Source organism: Taudactylus pleione, unplaced genomic scaffold (genome assembly GCF_031769625.1).
Source record: "Taudactylus pleione unplaced genomic scaffold, aTauple2 ptg000938l, whole genome shotgun sequence".
Classification (NCBI taxonomy): Eukaryota; Metazoa; Chordata; class Amphibia; order Anura; family Myobatrachidae; genus Taudactylus; species Taudactylus pleione.
The window spans coordinates 323,515-343,559 of NW_028285339.1; the positions used below are offsets into that span (position 1 = coordinate 323,515).

The 20,045-nt window shown below is 46.8% G+C and overlaps 1 protein-coding gene across 2 annotated transcripts in view; it reads left to right on the plus strand.

Annotated features, from left to right (window-relative positions):
- Positions 1-20,045, plus strand: part of DOT1L (DOT1 like histone lysine methyltransferase) — a 207,492-nt gene that overhangs the window by 155,467 nt on the left and 31,980 nt on the right. For both annotated transcript variants that reach the window (XM_088459839.1, XM_088459840.1), the window contains 2 exons: positions 12,461-12,578; positions 14,596-15,125. In XM_088459839.1, the coding sequence (XP_088315965.1) occupies positions 12,461-12,578; positions 14,596-15,125 (648 nt within the window). The remainder of the gene's footprint in view (positions 1-12,460; positions 12,579-14,595; positions 15,126-20,045) is intronic.

Genomic DNA, 20,045 nt, shown 5'->3' on the forward strand with positions numbered 1-20,045 from the left:
ACGATGCTCTGGTTATCCAGAGAGCGTTAGTGGGACAGATGCGGGATGCAGCTTCCTATATCGGGGAAGCGTCTTTGGATGCCAGCCTGCTCACTTCTAGGGTGTCGGCAGCAGCGGTGTCTGCTCGGCGATCCCTGTGGGCTGAGGTCCTGGAGGGCTGATGCAGACTCTAAAAAGGGTCTGGAGGCCTTGACTTTTAATGGAGAGTTACTATTTGGTCCGGATTTGGACAAAATAGTGGATACTTTGGCTAAGTCTAAGTCTGCTTTCCTCCCTTCGGCCTCTGCGCCGGCTAAAGTGAGGAGCTCTGCCTTTCGGTCCTTTCGGGTTCAGGGTAAGGCCAAGGGTCAGTCCTTCCCGAGACATTCGGCGTCCAAGGCCGCACCCAAGCCCAAGAAGCAGGCATGGAGTGCTCGGCGCCTTTCTTCCAAGCAGGAGGATAAACCTGCTGCCTGATGGGACGGGCCTCTCTCTGGGGGACCCCAGAGTGGGAGGCCGGCTTCTCCAATTCGCCCAGTGTTGGCACAATACCACCACGGATGCCTGGGTTCGAGATGTAGTCTCTCAGGGGTACGCCCTGTCTTTTCGGTTCAGGCCGCCCCGCCAGTTTTTCTGTACGAGTCCTTCTCTGGACAAGACCAAAGCTGGTCCAGATTCATGTAGCTATAGAATCCTTGCTACAAGCAGGGGTCATTGTTCCCGTTCCGCAGTCAGCGCGGGAGGGGGTACTATTCTACTCTGTTTCTGGTGCAGAAACCCAATGGTTCTCATCGCCCTATCCTGAATTTGAAGTCTATGAACAAATACCTCAGAGTTCCCAAGTTCAGGATGGAAACGTTACGTTCCATCATTTGGAACCCGGGGATTACATGGTCTCCCTCGATATCCAGGACGCCAATCTCCATGTGCCCATAGCACTGGCACATCAGCGGTATCTGAGGTTTGCTATCCTGAACCATCACTACCAGTTTCGGGCGTTGCCTTTCGGCCTTTCCACGGCTCCGAGGGTGTTCACCAAGGTGATGGCAGTTATGGCTGCCCACCTTCGGGGTCAGGGTATACGGCTGTTGCCGTACCTGGACGATCTTCTGCTGCTGGCAAGCTCCCCGGAGGTGCTTCTTCGACATCTCCACCTGACCATTGCTTGTCTTCAGGCGCACGGGTGGTTGATAAATTGGAAGAAGTCCTCTCTGATCCCATCACAACGGATGGTCCATCTGGGAGCACTTCTGGTTTCTTGTCAACAAAGGATTTTCTTTACTCCGGAAAAGGTGTCCTCCCTACAACTGAGGATACACAGTTGCCTGAGCAGTGGCAGAGTGTCGGTCCATTCAGCAATGAGAGTCCTGGGGTCCATGGTGTCGACATTCGACATGGTGGAATTTGCCCAGTTCCATTCCAGGCCCCTGCAGGGGCAGATTCTATCGGAGTGGAACGGGTTACCTCACCGGATCCGATCCCATATGCTTGTTTTGTCCCCGGAAGTGCGCTGGTTGCTGGCGTGGTGGCTTCAGTCAGCTCATCTCGTCCTGGGTCGCCCCTTTTGGATCCCGGACTGGGTTCTGCTTACGACAGATGCCAGTCTCCGGGGTTGGGGGGCAGTGACCGGCTCGTTGTCTCTTCAGGGCCGTTGGTCGGCGGGCCCTTCCCATAAACGTTCTAGAGCTGCGGGCGGTGTTCCGTGCTCTACTGTCGTCAGGCACCGTTCTTCACGGAAGAGCAGTTCAGGTGCAATCGGACAATGCTACCACGGTAGCGTACATAAATCACCAGGGAGGGACTCGCAGTCGAGCTGCGATGTCAGAGGTGTCTCAGATCCTGGCTTGGGCGGATTGCCACCTTCCGGCGATCTCTGCAGTCTTCATTCCGGGAGTCCTCAACTGGGAGGCAGACTTCCTCAGCTGTCACGACGTGCATCCCGGGGAATGGTCGCTTCACCCAGAGGTGTTTCAACGTCTCATGGACAAATGGGGACTGCCGGAGTTGGACCTGATGGCCTCCCGTCACAACTGCAAGTTGCCCGTGTACAGCTCAAGGACAAGAGATGCAGGCGCAAGCCTAGTGGACGCACTGTCGGTGAAATGGACGTTTCACCTAGCGTACCTGTTCCCTCCGATCTCCCTGCTACCTCGGGTACTCAGAAAAATCAAACAGGACGGGGGCTCGTTTCTGCTGGTGGCTCCAGCGTGGCCCAGACGTCCTTGGTACTCCGATCTCAGAAGCTTGTCTGTAGACGTTCCATTCCTTCTGCCTCAGCGTCGGGACCTGCTGTCTCAGGGGCCCTACCTTTACCCGGATCTGGGTCGGCTGTCTTTGACGCCGTGGCTCTTGAGACAGCCGTCTTAAGGTCCCGGGGTTTTTCAACCTCTGTCATCGGTACCATGCTGAGGGCACGCAAGCCTGCCTCTGCACGGATTTACCACAGAGTGTGGCACACTTACTTTCAGTGGTGTGAGTCCAGAAACTTTGATCCTCAGGTGTTCAGGGTTTCTAGGATTTTGGCATTTCTACAGTCAGGTCTTGACCTGGGCTTACATCTTGCTTCCCTGAAGGTTCATGTATCGGCTCTCTGTTTGGTTCCAACGACGGATCGCTACCCTGCCTGATGTTCACACCTTTTTCCAAGGTGTGCTTAGGATTCAGCCTCCCTTTGTGCCTCCAGTGGCTCTATGGGACTTGGCGGTGGTTCTTCGGGTCCTGCAGGGACCTCCCTTTGAGCCTCTTGAGTCCGTTGACCTCAAGTGGTTAACACTGAAAACTGTGTTTCTCCTGGCTATTGCTTCAGCCAGGAGGGTATCAGAGTTGGGGGCACTTTCCTGTAGTCCCCCCTTCATAATTTTTCACCAGGACAGGGCAGTGCTGCGTACTCGTCCTGAGTTTTTGCCTAAAGTAGTCTCTAAGTTCCACATCAATCAGGAACTTGTGGTACCAGCTTTTCAATCTCCTGATCTTACGGCTGGTGAGGCTTCGTTGGACGTTGTCCGTGCTCTGAGTTTGTTGATTGGACTGTTTCTGTAAGGAAGTCCGATTCCTTGTTTGTCCTCTTTGGTTTTCATAAGAGGGGTTGACCTGCCAACAAAAGTTAGCCCGTTGGCTTTGTTCTGTTATTAAGGAGGCTTATATACAGGAACGTTTACCTGTTCCGGCCTCTGTTAAGGCTCATTCCACTCGGTCTGTTGGTCCTTCTTGGGCTGCTAGACGTGGTGCCTCCGCTGTTAAGCTGTGCAAGGCAGCCACTTGGTCTTCAATTCAGAGATTTTTGAGGTTTTATGCGTTTGACACCTTTGCCCCTCAGGATGCATCCTTCGGGCGCAGGATTCTCCTTTCTGCTCAGGAGTGTCCCTGCCCTTAGTTGAACTGCTTTGGGACATCCCCAAGGTCAACCCTGTGGACCCCCTATGGACCCTGAAGTAGATGATAAGAGATATGGTAAGAACTTACCTTTGTTATCTTTGTTTCTACTAAGTCCATAGGGTCCACAGGGCGCCCGCCCTGACGCACCTGGCTTCTAATGGGCTGTGTGGCTGGTCACCACGGTTTTCCGTCTCCCATTTCTGTGAGTATGGTTTCTTGTGTGTTCCAGTCTTCCTTCTCTCTGTTTAGTCTCCTCCTCCGGCCTTGGCTGCTTACCAGTTGAGGTGCCTGTGGCTTGGGGGCGGGATATAGAGGAGGACAGACCCAAGTGCATCCTGGGAGCAGTGAAAGCTTTAACTGCGTGGATCCAGATCCAGCTATACCCCCAAGGTCAACCCTATGGACCCTATGGACTTCGTAGAAACAGAGATAACAAAGGTAAGTTCTTACCATATCTCTTGTTTTTCCACAGTGCCTGCCTTGGTGAAGCTGAGAGAGACTGTCTCCTGTCTCCCTGTATTCCTCAGTCAGATTGTACATTTAGCTCCTTCCTCCCCATTGGGGCTCGTTTGTTGAGCATTATATTGCATTATATTATACCGTATATATTGCATTATATTGCCCATTTATTTCTATAATTGCATTGAATGCTTCTGTGTGCCCGTTTTGTTTAATAGTGTATAAGTTTACTGTGGTGGGCTAATATACTTTATATTTATTTATTCTACTGTAATTTGTGTTTAGCCTGTTAGTGGGAATACTCATTTGTTTATTAGTGTTCACAATCAATTACTACTATATACATTATTTATTTGTGGCGCTCTTACATTCAGTGCTCTCCCCTTAAAATTGTACACCACTGTTTTATTAACAACTTCTGTGTGTTGGGATGTATCTGGAACACTTCAAGATTTATTCCAAGAACAATGCACCCAGGGAAGGGGGTGCTGCTGCGCTGCCAAACTGCAACAACTATACTGAAGCTTTTTCTCCTCAAGCTCCGGGTCATGATGGCTTATGAGTCGGTTGTTTCACAGGTATGCAGCGGGAGGTCCCTTTTAGTCCACTGCTTCCTCTTAGGAACTGGCATACACTTCCACCCTCTCGCAGTTAATGTTGCAGATGGCTAACCAACTTTCAACCCCCAAGCCACCTCCCTCTGCTATAGTTGTGGGTCAGTTGGTAAATATTTTGCCTGCTCAGGGAGACGCACTGTCAGCTGCCGTAGAACTACCGTGGGTACAGTCCTTCTCAGTCAGTACATGGTCTAGCGCAGGTGTCTCCTTCTCTCCAACAGATGCTGGCTAAGGACAGTCGTCCAAGTGCAGAACCACCCGACAGGACAGCTCTATGCCCCCTTCTGCAAGTGATCCCCAACTCTGATGGACAACGTCTCCATATCTTCTGACGTGGAAACCTCCTCCTCCTATTGCGGAGAATTCCCAACAATACCAGACTTCTAAGTCGAATAGGAAGACTGCAGCCTAGTTTCCTTCCTTTGCTCAGCTGGAAGACCTGCAGTCGGAGGCGTGGGCTCATTCTTACAAGCGTTTTGTAGTACATTTCCACATTTTATGTCCGGTTGGGTGGCTAAAGCCATGTGATGCTGTGCGAACTCCGTGGAGGACTGTCTCCACACCAGTGATCATATGTCTGTTATTGTCTCTGGTTGAGCATGTCGGGGAAACAAGCACCTTGGTGAGGCAGCCATTTACGCTGGCATCCTCACTGTTTCTAATGTTTCCGCATCAGCAGTCTCTGCCAGGAGAGCTCGTTGGCTTTGTACCTGGCGTGCGAATTCCAAGAAGGCTCTTGAAGTTCTTCCCTTATCGGACGAAGTGCTGTTCGGTCTAGAATCGGACTAGATAGTGGCTATGGTAGAGTCATCTAAAACAGCCTTTTTTCCTTCTGTGGCAGCACCTAGGTTGCGCACTTCTAATTTTCGCTCCTTTCATCCTAAAGTAAAGGTCAAGGGTCATTCTTTCACCAGGTTCCAGGGCTCTTCCACTAAAAGATCAAAGTCCAGATGAAAACAGGCCTGATCTACCCAAAGTACAAGCTGTCCGACAAGCGTGGGAGGCAGGTTTCTGCTTTTCTCCGAGGTCTGGATGTCAACAACTTTGGACGCCTGGGTAAGAGTAGTGGTATCCCAGGGTTAAGCTCTTACCTTCAGGTAACATCCTCCAGCACGTTTGTTTTTTTTTGTTTGTTTTTTACACAGGCCTTTGGTGGATACAAGAAAGGCAGGATCTCTGAGTTAATTTGCTTGCTTCTGGCTTCCTGGGTTATAGCCTCGGTTCCCCCGTCTCACTTTTACACTAACCTTATTCTGGTTACAAAAGCTTGGCGGATCGTTCCATCCTGTACTGAACCTAAAGTCTCTGCACAAATGTGTTCCTTATGCAGTCTCTTTACTCCATAATACTGGCTCTGGAACCTGGGAATTTCGTGGCCTCCTTGGATATCCCGGATGCCTGCTTGCTACTCCTATCTTGGACAATCAGAAGCGTTACATCAGGTTTGCAGTAAGGGAGGAACACTGCCAGTTTCGCGCTATGTCTTTTGGCCTTTCTACAATGACTCGTGTTTTCACGAGAGTAATGGCAGGACATCTAAGATGCAGGGGGGGGGGGTCCGGATACTGCCTTATCTGGGCAGTTTACTCTTCTTGGCCAAATCACTGGAGATTAGTCAGGTCCATCTCCGCCTCACAGTTTATCTTCTACAGTCCCATGGGTGGATAACCAATTGGAGTAAATCCACCACGAGAGTTAGTAGACTTCAGTATTCAGCGGCTGTTCCTGCCAAAAGAAAAGATAGTCCATACAGGCCAAGATTCGCGCCTCCCTTGGGCAGCATTGGGTCTCACCATTCATGCATGCAGGTCCTGGGAATAATGGTTTCCACCTTCAAGATGGTGGTGTATGCCAAGTTTCACTCTTCTGCGGATGGATGTATTGGCCAGGTGGACCCATTCCAACCTGCATCTCTACACACAGATGGTTCTCCCTCGAGATGTCTGTCACTGTTTCTTGTGGTGGCTCCACCAGTCCCACCTGAACAAAGGCCGCCCCTTTTAGATCCAGGACTGGGTACTGCTCACCACCGATGCAAGTCTTTGTGTGGGGGGCAGAAACTGGTCATCAGACATTTCAAAAGCCAAAGTGTTTAGCTGGTAGCAGAAAAACGAGAAGTATTTACCTTCAGAAATAACCCCCTGTGAGGCAAAGGGTCGCGTCAGGGCCAATGGCTGGTCCCAATCAACATACTGGAGCTCAGCGGTCTACAGAGCTTTGTCAAGCAAAGGAGCTTCTCCGTCACAGTCCTGTAAAAAAGGTTCAATCGGACAACGCGCCTACATCAATCACCAAGGCGGCACCCGCAGTCTAGATGCCATGAGAGAAGGGGAGTCCTATCCTCCATTGGGCAGAGCCTTATCTCCGAGCTCTTTCGGCGGTGCACATTCCCGTGGTCCAGAATTAGGAGGCAGACTTTCTCAGCAGACAGGATGTACATGCCGGTGAGTGGTTTCTCTATCTGGGGTTTGGTGGACATTCCTGCTCCTCAACATTTTTTCTCCAATTTCGATGATTCCACGGATCAGGTGGCACCGTGATCCTCATTGCTCCAGATTGGCTTCGCAAAGCTTGATACACCGAGCTCCTGAGTCTCTATCGAAGCCCCGTGGCCTCTCCCACTCTGGCCGGACCTTCTGTCTCAAGGCCTGTGCTTGTATCCGAATCTGGCCCATCTAGCTTTGACGGGGTGGTTATTTAGACTTCCATCCAACGAGCTAAGAGTTTCTCCACATCAGTGATCCATGGTACATGCTTAATGCTAGGAAGCCTTCCTCAGCTAAGATCTACCACAGAGTTTGGAAAACTTACTACAATTGGTATTGGGCTTGGGGCTTCAACCACAGGTCCTTTCATCAATCTAGAGTTCTGTCCTTTCTTCAGACTGTTTTGGATTTGTATTTTCGCCTTTCATTTCTTAAAGTACTTATTTCTGCTCTTTCTGTCCATTTCTAGTGTAAGGTGGCGCTTTTGCTTGATGTGCAGACCATGAGGTTATCCACATGCAGCCATTTTTTATTCCACCGTTGGCTCCGTGGAACTTTTGGACTCTGCAGTCTGCCCCTTACGAACTCTTGGATAAGGTTGACCTTTGCTGGCTTACATGGAAGATTTTCTTCCTCCTTGCGATTGCTTCGGCCCGGAGATTTGAGCTTTTTAGTCCTGGCACACTCCTTTTCTTTTCCATCCTGACCAAGCCGTCCTTCGGACGCGTCTAGGTTGCCTTCCAATGGTGGTGTCACAGTTGCACCTCAACCAGGAATTGTAGTTTCATCCTTCCAGGTATCCAATGCTTTTCCAGAGCAGGCCTTCTTGGATATTGTGCGGGCCCTCCAGATTTATGTAGCCAGAACCCGGGACTTACGGAAATCCGATTTGCTTTTCATCTTGTATGACTTCAGCAAATGGAGCTGTCCGGCCACTAAACAGACTTAGGTCAAGGTGACTTTGACTGACTATCCGCCATGCCTATTCAATGGTGGACCCTCCAGGCCCCTGCTTCGCGTGGGCACATTCCACCAGGGTATTGGGCACTTCTTGGGTAGCTAGGCTTGACGCCTCTGCGGTACAACTCTGTAAAGCAGCCACGTGGTCCTTGGCCCATACGTTCATTAAGTTCTATTCTTTCTGCGGACGCGACTACCACAGGAAGTGACTTTTTTACTTTAGTTTGTTCTGTCAAATGTTTATTGTTAGGTTTTCGCTAGTTAGTTTTCACTTTACTCCTTTGGAGATCCTGGCTTCCTTTAGGATTTTGACACTGTCAGTAATTTCATGTATGCTCCTCCCCCTTACCATCCTGCAGGGACCTTTCTTTTGAATTTGCTGCTAGTTTTATTTGAACTAGCTGCTGCTTGTCTCTGTTGGATGTCTGTTAATTTCTTAGAAAAAGATAATTTCCACATTTGAAGCTGTAGTTTACACTATTCAAGTGTTTCAAAACAAACTCTTCTCAAAATTGGGCAAGTAGTACATATGCTTGACCAAAAAACAGTGTTTATGTCCAAAAATGTGTTATTTGCTCTGTTTCTGGCTGAAAACACAAAACCTCAACAGAGGTCCTTCGCTTTGACATATTGGATTGGCCAAATGGTGCAACAGATGCCAGCTTCCAGGACTTAGCACTGTCATCCCTCACTGCTGGCTTCAAGTTCAGTACTCTCAATTTGGTAGCCAAGCTTCTGATTTTATGTAGTTGAATTTGAGAGGTTCTAAACGCTCTAGTTCAGGATCCCCTTCTCTGTCGGGAGAAACCCCATAAGAATTTAGTCCTACAAATTGCCACAGTGGCATATAATAACAGTCAGGATTGCAATAGAAGCTTCTTTGCGAAGGAGGAAACCAGAAGGAAAGATCAGGATCTTGGCAGAACAAAATGTTCCACCATTATCTATGTTCGTAGCCCAACTGTTCTGACCATTACATCAGCAGGTACTACATGTGCGTCCACATACAACTTACCTCCGTGCACTACAAGTCACGTTTAACATATTGTGTGAGCGCCGGGTGACTCGAGCGCCGAGTATCTCTGTGCAATTGCATCTTATTCACACAGCGATGTGAATATGACACACAAGCAGCTTCTGCTGATTAAAATATGTGGCATGCCTATGTTCTGTGTGCAACTGCGGGTGTATCTGCATGTGAAATACTACATTACAATGTCAGTGACTGTGACCTAACGTTTCGCATGCAGATAAACCCGCAGTTGCACACAGAATATAGGCATGCCACATATAATTTTATTCAACAGAAGCTGCTTGTGTGTCATATTCACATCACTGTGTGAATAAGAAGCATTTGGAGGTAAAAAGTTGCATGAAAAGACGCTCCATGCTACAGAGTTACGCCTCGGTATGGCGCAACTAGAAGGGCTGTTTAACGCCCAAGGAAGTAAGATGTATGTGGACACATCTGTACCTGGTTCCTCAACTTGGCATCATTTTCGAAAACCTTATTGAGAGATGGTGTCATTCAATGTCAACAAGAAGGATTTTAGGTTTATGGTAAATCTTTTTTTCTAAATCCAAATCATGTGTTTCTCATGTTGGTTACATACAGTGCATCCGGAAAGTATCCACAGCGCTTCACTTTTTCCACATTTAGTCATGTTACAGCCTTATTCCAAAATATTAACTTTTTCAGTTTCAAGCCCTTTCCACCTTTATTCTCCGCTGTACCAAAAGTCTACGGAATAAATGGTTTAATCTGTCAGCCTATCAGTGGGTTAGTTTTACAGATTTGTCTAAGAGTTCCTCTTACTGTCTGCAACCTGTTACTAGCCTTGCTTTCTGGTGTACTAGGCCGACCATACAGTGTCACCTGCGCAGTGTCAGTGTTACCCCAAGTTTGTAGAGAAGTCACTGCCGGAGCAAAAGACTGCTTGCATTAGCATTGCTTGTAGCTGCCGCATCAATTCTTTGCTTGTGGCGGGTTCCACGTGACTAACTTCAAGTGAGGCTGGGGAGTGGAATTGTATTGCTGTTTGTGTTGGCCCCCACCATTCGGTCATTGGAATTGTGTAAGTATAGGCATATTACAGTAATAGAGCAGATTATTTAGATTAGTGGAGTTATTCACCAGTAGTTCGGGTAGTGGATACGCACCTTTAGAAGCTTATGTAAGCAAGGTGGCCAATCAGGACTAGATTCAGCTCGACCAATCGCCAAGGATTTATAGTAGTCTGTAATCCCCCAGTACTTTAATAGACCTACACAGATTTGGGATAATTTGAAATACTAGACTACAGTGGTTGATCACCTGTGGTTTTTGAATGTTCTTTAAACAAAGCAAACTACGCTGAACAATGGGTTAGCCACTGGATCTAGCAGATTTCAGCATACACAAACTCTGTATTATATTTGGAAAGTCATTAAATTTTCAAAATTTACAATAAGATACACCAGGTACACGGCATCGTCAATGGAAACAGTGTTTTCCCATTTTCATGTTTGGGCAGTGAATAGAACAGATGTCTTGTTTACTATATACCTCTTGCCCGGGATATGGTCAGGTTGCTGACCGACAGGATCCCGGTGTCGGAAGCCCGACCCGGGACCATTTTAGATCCCGACGACTGAATCCGACAGCCCCCGACCCGATCGGAAGTATAGCGGTGCGCATTAGTTAGCGGCGCGCAGGGAAGGGGGGGGGGTAGGTTTAGGCAACACGGGGGGGTTTAGTGTTATGCTTTTGGGGAGGTTAGTGTTAGGCACCCCTGGGGGGTTAGGCACTATGGGAGGACGGTTAGGTTTAGGCTCTAACAGGGAGGGTTAGGGTGCGTGGTGGGGAGGGTTAGGGGGAGAAGGGGGGATGGTTAGTATACCGAGCATCTGGATGCCGCTGTCGGCATTTTGACAGCAGGCATCCCGACTGCTGTTATTTCATACCCATCCCTTCTTGCCCTACCTGGTTGACATCCTACACCAACATTTTTAACAGGCTGTACAGGACAAGCAGATGTGTATTCAGGTTCTCCAGAGGGGATGTAGTTATTAGACTGCCGGACGAGATGCCACCGGTCTAAATGCCGACTGTTCAAGCCTGACATGGGACATAAGATAGGCGTCAAAATACAGATGCCTTTCTACAACCCGACGCCCGAATCCTGACAGATGCCTTCCCGAATGAGGTAAATCCAGGGTGTTTTAGGAGTTAACCCCCCGCCCTCCCCCCCGTGGCTATGTTTAGGCACCCCCAGGGGACTTGGGGATAGGCATCCCTCCGGTGAGGGTTAGGCTAGGGCATGGGGGGGGGGGGGTCAGGAATAGGCACTCCCCCGGGAGGGTTAGGTTTAGGGTGCTTAAAGGGAGGGTTAGGTTTAGGCAACCCAGGGGGGGTGGTTAGAGTTAGGGGGGGCGGGAGGGGAGGGTTAAGATACTTACCAGCTGACGTTGGGATCTCCTCCTGTCTGGCTTCCACAGTTGGGATTGCTGCTGAAGCCTCCGCTATTTCAATCCCATACCCTCCAGAGATGGTAAATAGAAGTGTTCAGGTATTCCTCGTACCTTCTTTTTAGTTGAATGCAAATTTTTAGCATTATAAGGTTTTGGATGTACAACACTTCCCCATGTAAATTGATATAACAATTTACACTTAAGCTTAAAGCTGGGTACATATTAGACTATGTGTAGACGAAATGTCGTCCAATCCAGCAGACCGGGCCGACACATTGTCCGTATCGGCCAGTGTGTACACACTACTAACAACCAAGCACGCTCCCGTTTGGCCGTCAGTCGCATCATCCGGTGAGCCCCTACGTGCATGTCAATCTGGCAATGTGACTGGCGACCCCTTGCAGCGGGATACGGCTGTTGCCGACGTGTTGGGCACTGGACCGTGTAATGTGTATCGGCCGCGTGATATGTTGGCGGTGCGGTCGGTTGTCACATTGCTGGGTACACACATTAAATGTGTACCCAGCTTTAGACTAAAATGAGGCACTGTTGCTTCAGTATCCAGTTTCTTAGCTGTCACGAATAGAATCCGGTGTCTGCTTAGATCAGTGTTGGCTAACCTTGACACTCCAGCTGTTGTGGAACTATATATCCCAGCATGCCCTGCCACAGTTTTAGCATGCCCTAATAGCAAAACTGTAGCAGTGCATGCTGGGTTATGTAGTTCCATAACAGCTGGAGTGTCAAGGTTAGCCAACACTGGCTTAGATAGTGCATCCACTTCACAGTTTGACATGCTGTATATTCAGAGTTTTCAGTTTTTCATACCACTGATGCAATTCATGGTTATTTAACAATTACACCTCACATTTCATCCCCACTGTGATGTTTGGACTGAACAGTAAATAAACATTTTAACCATGTCTACAGGCTTTTATGCATGGAATTGCTGCTACATGATTGAATGATTATATGTTGTCATTAAAAAGCAGGTTTACAGGTGAACTTAATAAAGCGCCCACTGAATGTGTACACTTTATTGCTCAAGTGAAAGTGCTGTAATATGTTTTTAATCTTACGTCTGTGTATTCCATTGGTACATCTCATTATGTATTATTGCCATTCTCTTTCTAGAGAAACAGCCCAAGTCCCGGGTGTCATAGCAGGGACAGCTCTAACACAGATAATCAATATGGTGCTACTTTTAACAACTTCAATTATGCTGCTGTCTCAAAACCGCTGGCTACCTCAGGTAAGACTCCTCCTTACCATGTCACTGTCGTCACCTTCCCCCAGTCATTTCTGGTTACTTTCCGTAGTGAAATTTTTATGTAATATTGGCTTATTTTGCTCTTACAAACCATTAAAAAAATAAAAAATAAAAAAAGGGCATCCCAATCAAAATATAAAAGTATAAAGTAGTACTGGGGGAAATATTTCAAACCTTCTAAAATGGAGCATTTGCCTATAGCAACTAAATATCTTATAGCTAGCATTTATCAAGTATATTCTATAAAATGAAAATATGCATCCAAATATGCTGCTAAATAAAACTAAAGGCAAATGGACAAACAAGGGTAGCCATATAAAATTGCACTAGTGAGTCCTGTAGTTTATAGTACTTCCTAAATGATTGTAGTGTACACACCTCTCAGCGGGTTTTGAAAGGTGCTAGACTCATCTTTAGGTGCCATCCACAATCAAGTTTGAAAGTTTCTTTTGTTTTTTGGGGTTTTTTTTGTAAAAGTGTGAGACACTACATGTGTATAACCCAGTACATCTTACAATACACCAGTAGGATTGTCTGTGTGAAAAAAAACAAAGTAGTCTACATCCTAGACCTCACACTGCACAGCTGCACAACTCATGTTGTACTTTTGTCACCTTAGTAATGCGACCAAGGGGGGTTTTCAATTTGGCTGCGAAGAGCCATGATCGGCGATGATTTATCGCCGATGTCATTTTCGCATGTTTCAATTATCCCCGTATTCAATTACAACGGGGATAATTTTTCACCATGTTTTACATGGCGAAAAAAATTGCAGAATTGGGGTTTAGGGGAGCAGGTTTAAAAAAAATAGCCTGCACCCCTGGGAGAGTGCCCTAAAAGCGTTCTGTGTTAATATTGGGGGACAAACTTTAAACTAAATTGATTCCTGAGTGGTCCCCATGTATGTGGCAGGTGTTTTATAGAATGTGGGTAGTAGCGGCAGGTGCATTTTTTAATTATTAAAAATCATTTTAGGGAATTAAAAATATGCTTGCACCCATTGTCATGTACCCCAAATTTGATGAGCATAGCTTTTTAGGGGGGGGGGGATAACTAAGTGCTATTTTTCACCACCTACTTCCAGGCGTGTTTATGCACCTGCCACAGCTATTTAAAAACACGAATTACCTTCTCCAGGCAAAATCGGGGGTACCCATAGTGATCCCCCATGTCTGGACATCTTTAGGGGGATCCCAGGAGCATTTCCCGAAAATTCCCTATTTTTTTCGATACTTGCCTTTCCGCCAAGTCCCGTTTGCGCTGATACCTAATTGAATACGGGAATAAGCGGGCACGCACCTGATACTTTATCCCCGTCAAAACCTCCGATGTGGAGCGAAAAGTCCAGCACGGACTCTTCGCTGCAAATTAAATATGCCCCTAAGACTTATATTTGGTACAAAACGCAAAATCTGTGGCGTGCCAAATAGCCCAATTTTATTTGCGAATTGGTGTATATGGACACGCATATATAAAGAGATACATAATAGAAATATTCAACGGTCAAGAAATTGCCAAATGGTCCATGTATCAGACCTAGAATCTAGCACTCCACAGATACACCACATAACTCCAATGGTTACATAAAAAGGATAATTTTGTGGACATACTTCATGGCTTTCTTCTTTTTTAGGATGCTTTCCGGGTGTATGGGTAATGGCTGTCTATTATGGAGTTGGTTGCTCTTTATTTTCAAGCGTTCCCATTGAAATTTCCTGGAATGATTTGCAGTGGGCCAGCCATGTCTCATTACTAATGGGAAACTGTGCATTGGCAATTTCAAACCCAATGACCATCTAGTAAACGCGTGCTGTTGCCTTCGGTAGGCAACACAGTACGTCTTCTAATTCATGGGGTACATATTGAAGGAGCAGAAGCCCTACAGTATACATTTTTGAAAGTTTCTTGCTAAAAGTGCTTGCACACTTAGAAAACTTTCTAGTAGATGTTATCTCATATGTTTAAAAATAACAACTCGTGTCCCCTTGTTTCATTTTAGGTTTCTTTTATCCAACCTGGTCATCCTCTCTGAATGGACCAGTTTTGAACAGCCATGGATCGGAGACTGACTGCATGGACGACTCTTCGAATTCAGGCACTCTCTCCAACTCTGGAGGCTCTCGGAGCTCCACCCCTTCCCATCACCAGCAATCATCGCAGCGTTCGCCTGCTCACTATCCCAATTCTAACAGTCCCCGTGCACTAGCAGATCCAAGTAAAGTTTCTGGAGAAGGGGAAATAGACACCAGCGATGCAGAAATAGAAGCCAAGAGGCGAATAATATTCACTATAACCAGTGGAGGTGGAAACTCTTCGGGGAGGTCACCATCAAATAAACATAGCCCACTTACTGCCACTATTCGTATGGAGTGTGGACCAGGACAAGATGGTAGAAGAAGAGGAAACCGCAGGAAAAGATCCTCTGCAGGCTGCCACACATTGGGGATTTCACCCAAACGTAGATCCCTTTCATCTTCTCTTGGGTTGAGCGGGTATACCTCAGGGTCTCCACTGAACATCAGCTCCATGGTACATCCTGTTCTCTTCTAAAAACTTAAATAAAATATCTCCTTATTTTCATGTCTATTGTCTGCAATAAAGTTAATTGGCCAGTGACACTGTAGTCAGGTTAGGATTTATTTTTTTTTTTTTAAGCAGGGAGCATGCGCATTATTTGCTAAATGTCCAGGTATCCATGTAATTCTAATACAAAATAAGGGTCCAGATGCATGGTTATACTAAAACCTATATATATATATATATTTATTGTACAGTATATATAGCAGAGGTCCGGCTCTCCCTTTAAGGTAACAATATACCGGGTGCCCGCATAAATACAAATAATATACGACGCCAGTTGATGCGGCGCTCCTGGCCCGGAATGATCAGACTCCTCAGCGTGATTGACAACGTTTCAGTGCCTTTTTTATTAAAATGGCACTGAAACGTTGTCAATCACGCTGATGAGTCTGTGATCATTCCGGGCCAGGAGTGCCATACTAATCTTACAAGGATTCCTACAGGTAAAAATAAGTGTTAACTGTTTTTTTTGTATCCCTTATTACACAGGTTCTCAAAGTCGGTCCCCAGGACCTCACAGTGCATGTTTTCCAGGTCTCACAGAATCACAAGTTGAATAATTTAGTTCCGCCTGTTGATCTTTTAAAATGTGTCAGTGAGTAATGAGTACACCTGTGCAGCTGCTGGGTGACCTGGAAAACGTGACCTGTGTGGGGTCCTGAGGACCGAGTTTGAGAACCACTGCCGTATTATTTAGAAATTCTGTGTATAAAGTGTTTGCATAGGTACTCCTAGGGCCGGATTCAATTAACCGTGAAAACTGATCGCTGGTGCAAACACATAAATGCCTATCATGCAATCCTATTGCCGAACATGCGAAAACTCTAGACAAAAACTGGCAAACTGTTTTCACCATCTCAGAGTAGGTGAAAAGTTGTCCAAAATCGATATTTTTGTTTAAAAATTTGAGGACTGGGGTCAGTCCTCAAATTTGGGGTATTTGCATCCATTTTAAGGTAGTCCCAATTTAACTGCAGCATTTGTTTTGTCCAAAAAAATTTATTTTTATATTTTCCACACTTATGCAAATATACCTGAAACAGCCATTTCACTAAATTTTACGAACCCCAAATACTTTTATTAGGACCACTAATACACTTCTAAAATGATTACCTATGTCCGTTACCTACTTTAAGGGGTACAGACAGATTTCCCCAAATTACCTATACTTTTCTTCTTCACAGGGATACCATGGTGATAATGTAGTTGGAGTGATCCAGGCACCAAACAATTAAAGCTTTCAGCTCCCCGGAAGCTTCTGGTCGTCCTCCACATATACCCCACCTATGGCCACAGGCATTCAGTTGTTCATTTGGTGCTGCAGGATTCAGACGCACTGAGCTTTTATTTTAGGTTTTATTTTATTTTGTATGTTTTTGAGTTAGCAGTGCTGAGCGTCTGAATTAAGATGCGTGCACTGCGACTCAGTCTACCTCTGACGGGCCGGAACACCTCCGGCGGGTCACGGCAGAGCTTGCTAGCAGTGATGCTTGGGTCCGGACGCACGGAAATGTCAGTTAAGGCGATTCTTTGCTTACAGGGAATCGCGAGCGGCAGTGTTTGCTTCTGGCGCCGCATCGGAAGCCACTGCAGTGAGGACCCAGAGCGTCTGCGTCCTCACTAGACCACCGGGGCCTTATCTGACGCTGTGGGTCAGTAGCAAACGCTTCTGCTGCCATGAGGCCAGCATACCTGGCTGATTGATGCAGCTTAGGGGGAGGTAGGCTGTCCCCTGGCAGCTCCTTCCCCAACCCAGATGCAGTTCTTTCAAAGGTTTTCCCGCAACTGGATCGCTCCTCCTACCTGCCTCGTGTAAATAAGACGCTCACGGTCCACTGTCTGTGCGCTGCTGTAGCTGTTGGTCTCAGAGGGTTTTGGGTCAGTCTCCCTGTATTCCTTTCCCATGGGTACGGTATATAGTTCTCCATATCCTACCAAGCATTGTGTTGTGAGTAGTTGATTTGGAGCCCATTGCAACTAAATTGCATATGCATTGTATGTGACTTGTGCTAGCTGCTGTGTTGATTCTGCCTTTTATTTCTGACTGTCAGTTATAACTATCACTGTTTTTCTCCTCATCCCTATGGTTCAGGTGTATGGGGTTTTTTTCTTTATACTTCACATTTAATTGTCATTTGCAAAGGCTGTCACATTACATTGCATTACTACCTTTTATAATTGATATGTCAAAAAGTAAAGGGATTCAGGTGGGGGAGGCTCCTGTGCTGGTTTCATGTAAATCCTGTTTGGCGGGCTTGTCCTCAGGACTTTATAAAGGATGGTTTGTGTGCTGTCTGTTATAAAGAACCACCTCACCAGTCCAGTATACCATTCCCTGTACAGGAGCCATCTCCTCCTTGTCTCAGGTAATGAAGCTGTTTGAGGATTGTATGGCTACTCCCACGCTGCCTACTTGTATTGGGGTACCCACAGCATGCTATGTTTGCACCTCCTATACATCCTTCGTGGATGGATGCTTATGCCCATTCAAGTCAGTCAGCTGTTGTGAGTAGACCGGTAGTCACTAATGCGCCTAAACGGAAGTAATCTTTTGGTCGGTTTGTTCAGCATATGAATTCAGATGCATCAGATGATGCGCAGGGTGCTTCTTCGGGGTGGTAAAAGCTGAGTTTCCTAAATCTGAGCAGCTCACTGAACTTACGGAAGTGGCATGGGCTAACACGGATAAACTCTTTTATATTACTAAAAGATAATCATTGTATCCTTTTCCAGCTTCTGAATGTACTCAGTGGGATATCCCTCCTACTGTGGATGTTCATGTGACACACTTAGTCAGGAATGCTACGTTGCCTAGTCTGTCAGCATCTTCTTTAAAAGATCCTACAGATAGGAAAATTGAAACCTGTTTTTAGGCAATATTTTCATCATCTTGAGCTTACTCGTCTAGCTATGGCTGAGGCTTGGGTAGCCAAAGCAGTTGAAGAATGGACGGGGGCATTGGAAATTTCTCTACCAGATGCTACCAGAAAACCGCTCACATATATCTCCCACATACAGGAAGCAGCCTCCTATTTGAGGGGTGCTGCTATAGATGCGCGACGCTTGGCTTCTAAAGCATCAGCAGCCTCAGTGGTGGCTCATAGGGTCCTTTTGGTGAATGTCCTGGAAAGCAGATACAGGGTCAAAGTTGGCTCTGGAATGCTTACTTTTTTATGGGAATATACTGTTTGGAGCAGAGTTACATAAGATAAATAGCTACCTGCAGCTTCAAAATCTGCAGGTCTGCCATTTACGGCTACATTAAAGTCTAGGCAGTTTCTTTTTTCGGTCCTCAGGGACGAGCAAAGAAACAGTCTTCCAGGCCATCTAGTTTTCGCAGGACAACAAGGCGACAAACTAGCGGTCTGGGCCGGCCAGATGTCCAGCTTCTAAGCTGGATGACAAACCCTCTGCCTGATGGGATGGGCTTCCTCCTGGGGGATCCCAGGGTGGGGGGCCGACTTCTTAATTTTGTGGAGTACTGGCATCAAACAACAAAAGATGCCTGGGTCTGAGAAATGGTCTCTCAGGGGTATGCCCTCATTTTCAAGAGGCATCCTCAGAAGTTTTTTTGCAGAAATCCTCCATCAGATGCGGTCAAGGCCTTGGCCCTTCAGGAAGCCATTTACTTCCTGCTGCAGGCAGGGGTAATAAACTCTGTTCCTGTGTTGGAACAAGGAAGAGGTTATTTTTCCAATCTATTTTTGGTTCAGAAACCGAATGGGTCTCCTCGCCCTATTCTAAATCTGAAAACCCTCAACAAATTTATCCATGTACCCAAGTTTTGTATGGAAACTCTTCGGTCAATTATTTTGGCAATGGAGCCTGGGGATTTTATGGTTTCCCTGGACATTCTGGATGCGTATATGCATGTGCCTATTACATCATCCCACCAACAATTTCTACTGTATGCTGTCCTGCAACATTACCAATTTCAGGCACTACTCTTTGGTCTATCAATGGCCCCACGGGTCTTTACCAAAATAATGGTGGTTATGACGGCCTACCTCTGGCGTCGGGAAATCAGATTACTACCATATCTGGACGAGATTCTGATATTGGCACAGTCTCCAGCTGTTTATAACACCATCTCCAACTGACCATTGCCTGCCTACAGTAGCACGGCTGGATCATCAATTGGAAGAAATCCTTTCTCCAACACAGCAGATGGCACATCTGGGGGCACTTCTGGATTCTCTGGCACAATGGTATTTCTGCCAGAGGACAAAATTGTGGCCCTATCATTGCGAATACACAAGCGAAGTGTATCCATTCTGTCAGTGATGCAGGTCTTGGGGTCAATGGTATCCACCTTCGACGTGGTGGGATATGCTCTGTTCCATTCCAGGCCTCTGCAAAGATTGATTCTCTAAAAGTGGAACTGACAGAATCATCCATTAAAGTCCAAGAGGATCCTTCTTAATCCAGAGGTTCGTCACTCCCTCCTGTGGTTGCTGAGAAAGGATCATCTGTACAAAGGGCGCCCACTCTGCTGCTCACCACAGACGGCTGTCTTCTCGGATAGGGAGCAGTGACAGGTCATCACACCTTTCAGGGAAAATTGACAAATCAGGAAAGTCATCTGCCAATAAACATTCTCACTCCAGAGGTTCGTCTCTTTCTCTTGTGGCTACAATAGGACATCTGGACAAGGGTCGACCATTCTGGATTCCAAATTGGGTGGTTCTCACCATGGATGCCAGTCTTCGCGGATGGTTGGCAGTAACAGGTCATCACGCCTTTCAAGGAAGATGGACAAATCGGGTTAGTCATCTGCCCATAAACATTCTGGAGCTTTGAGCAGTATACAAAGCACTCATCATGGCACAGGACCTGCTCCAGAGCAGGCCAGTCCGACAACGCGACCAC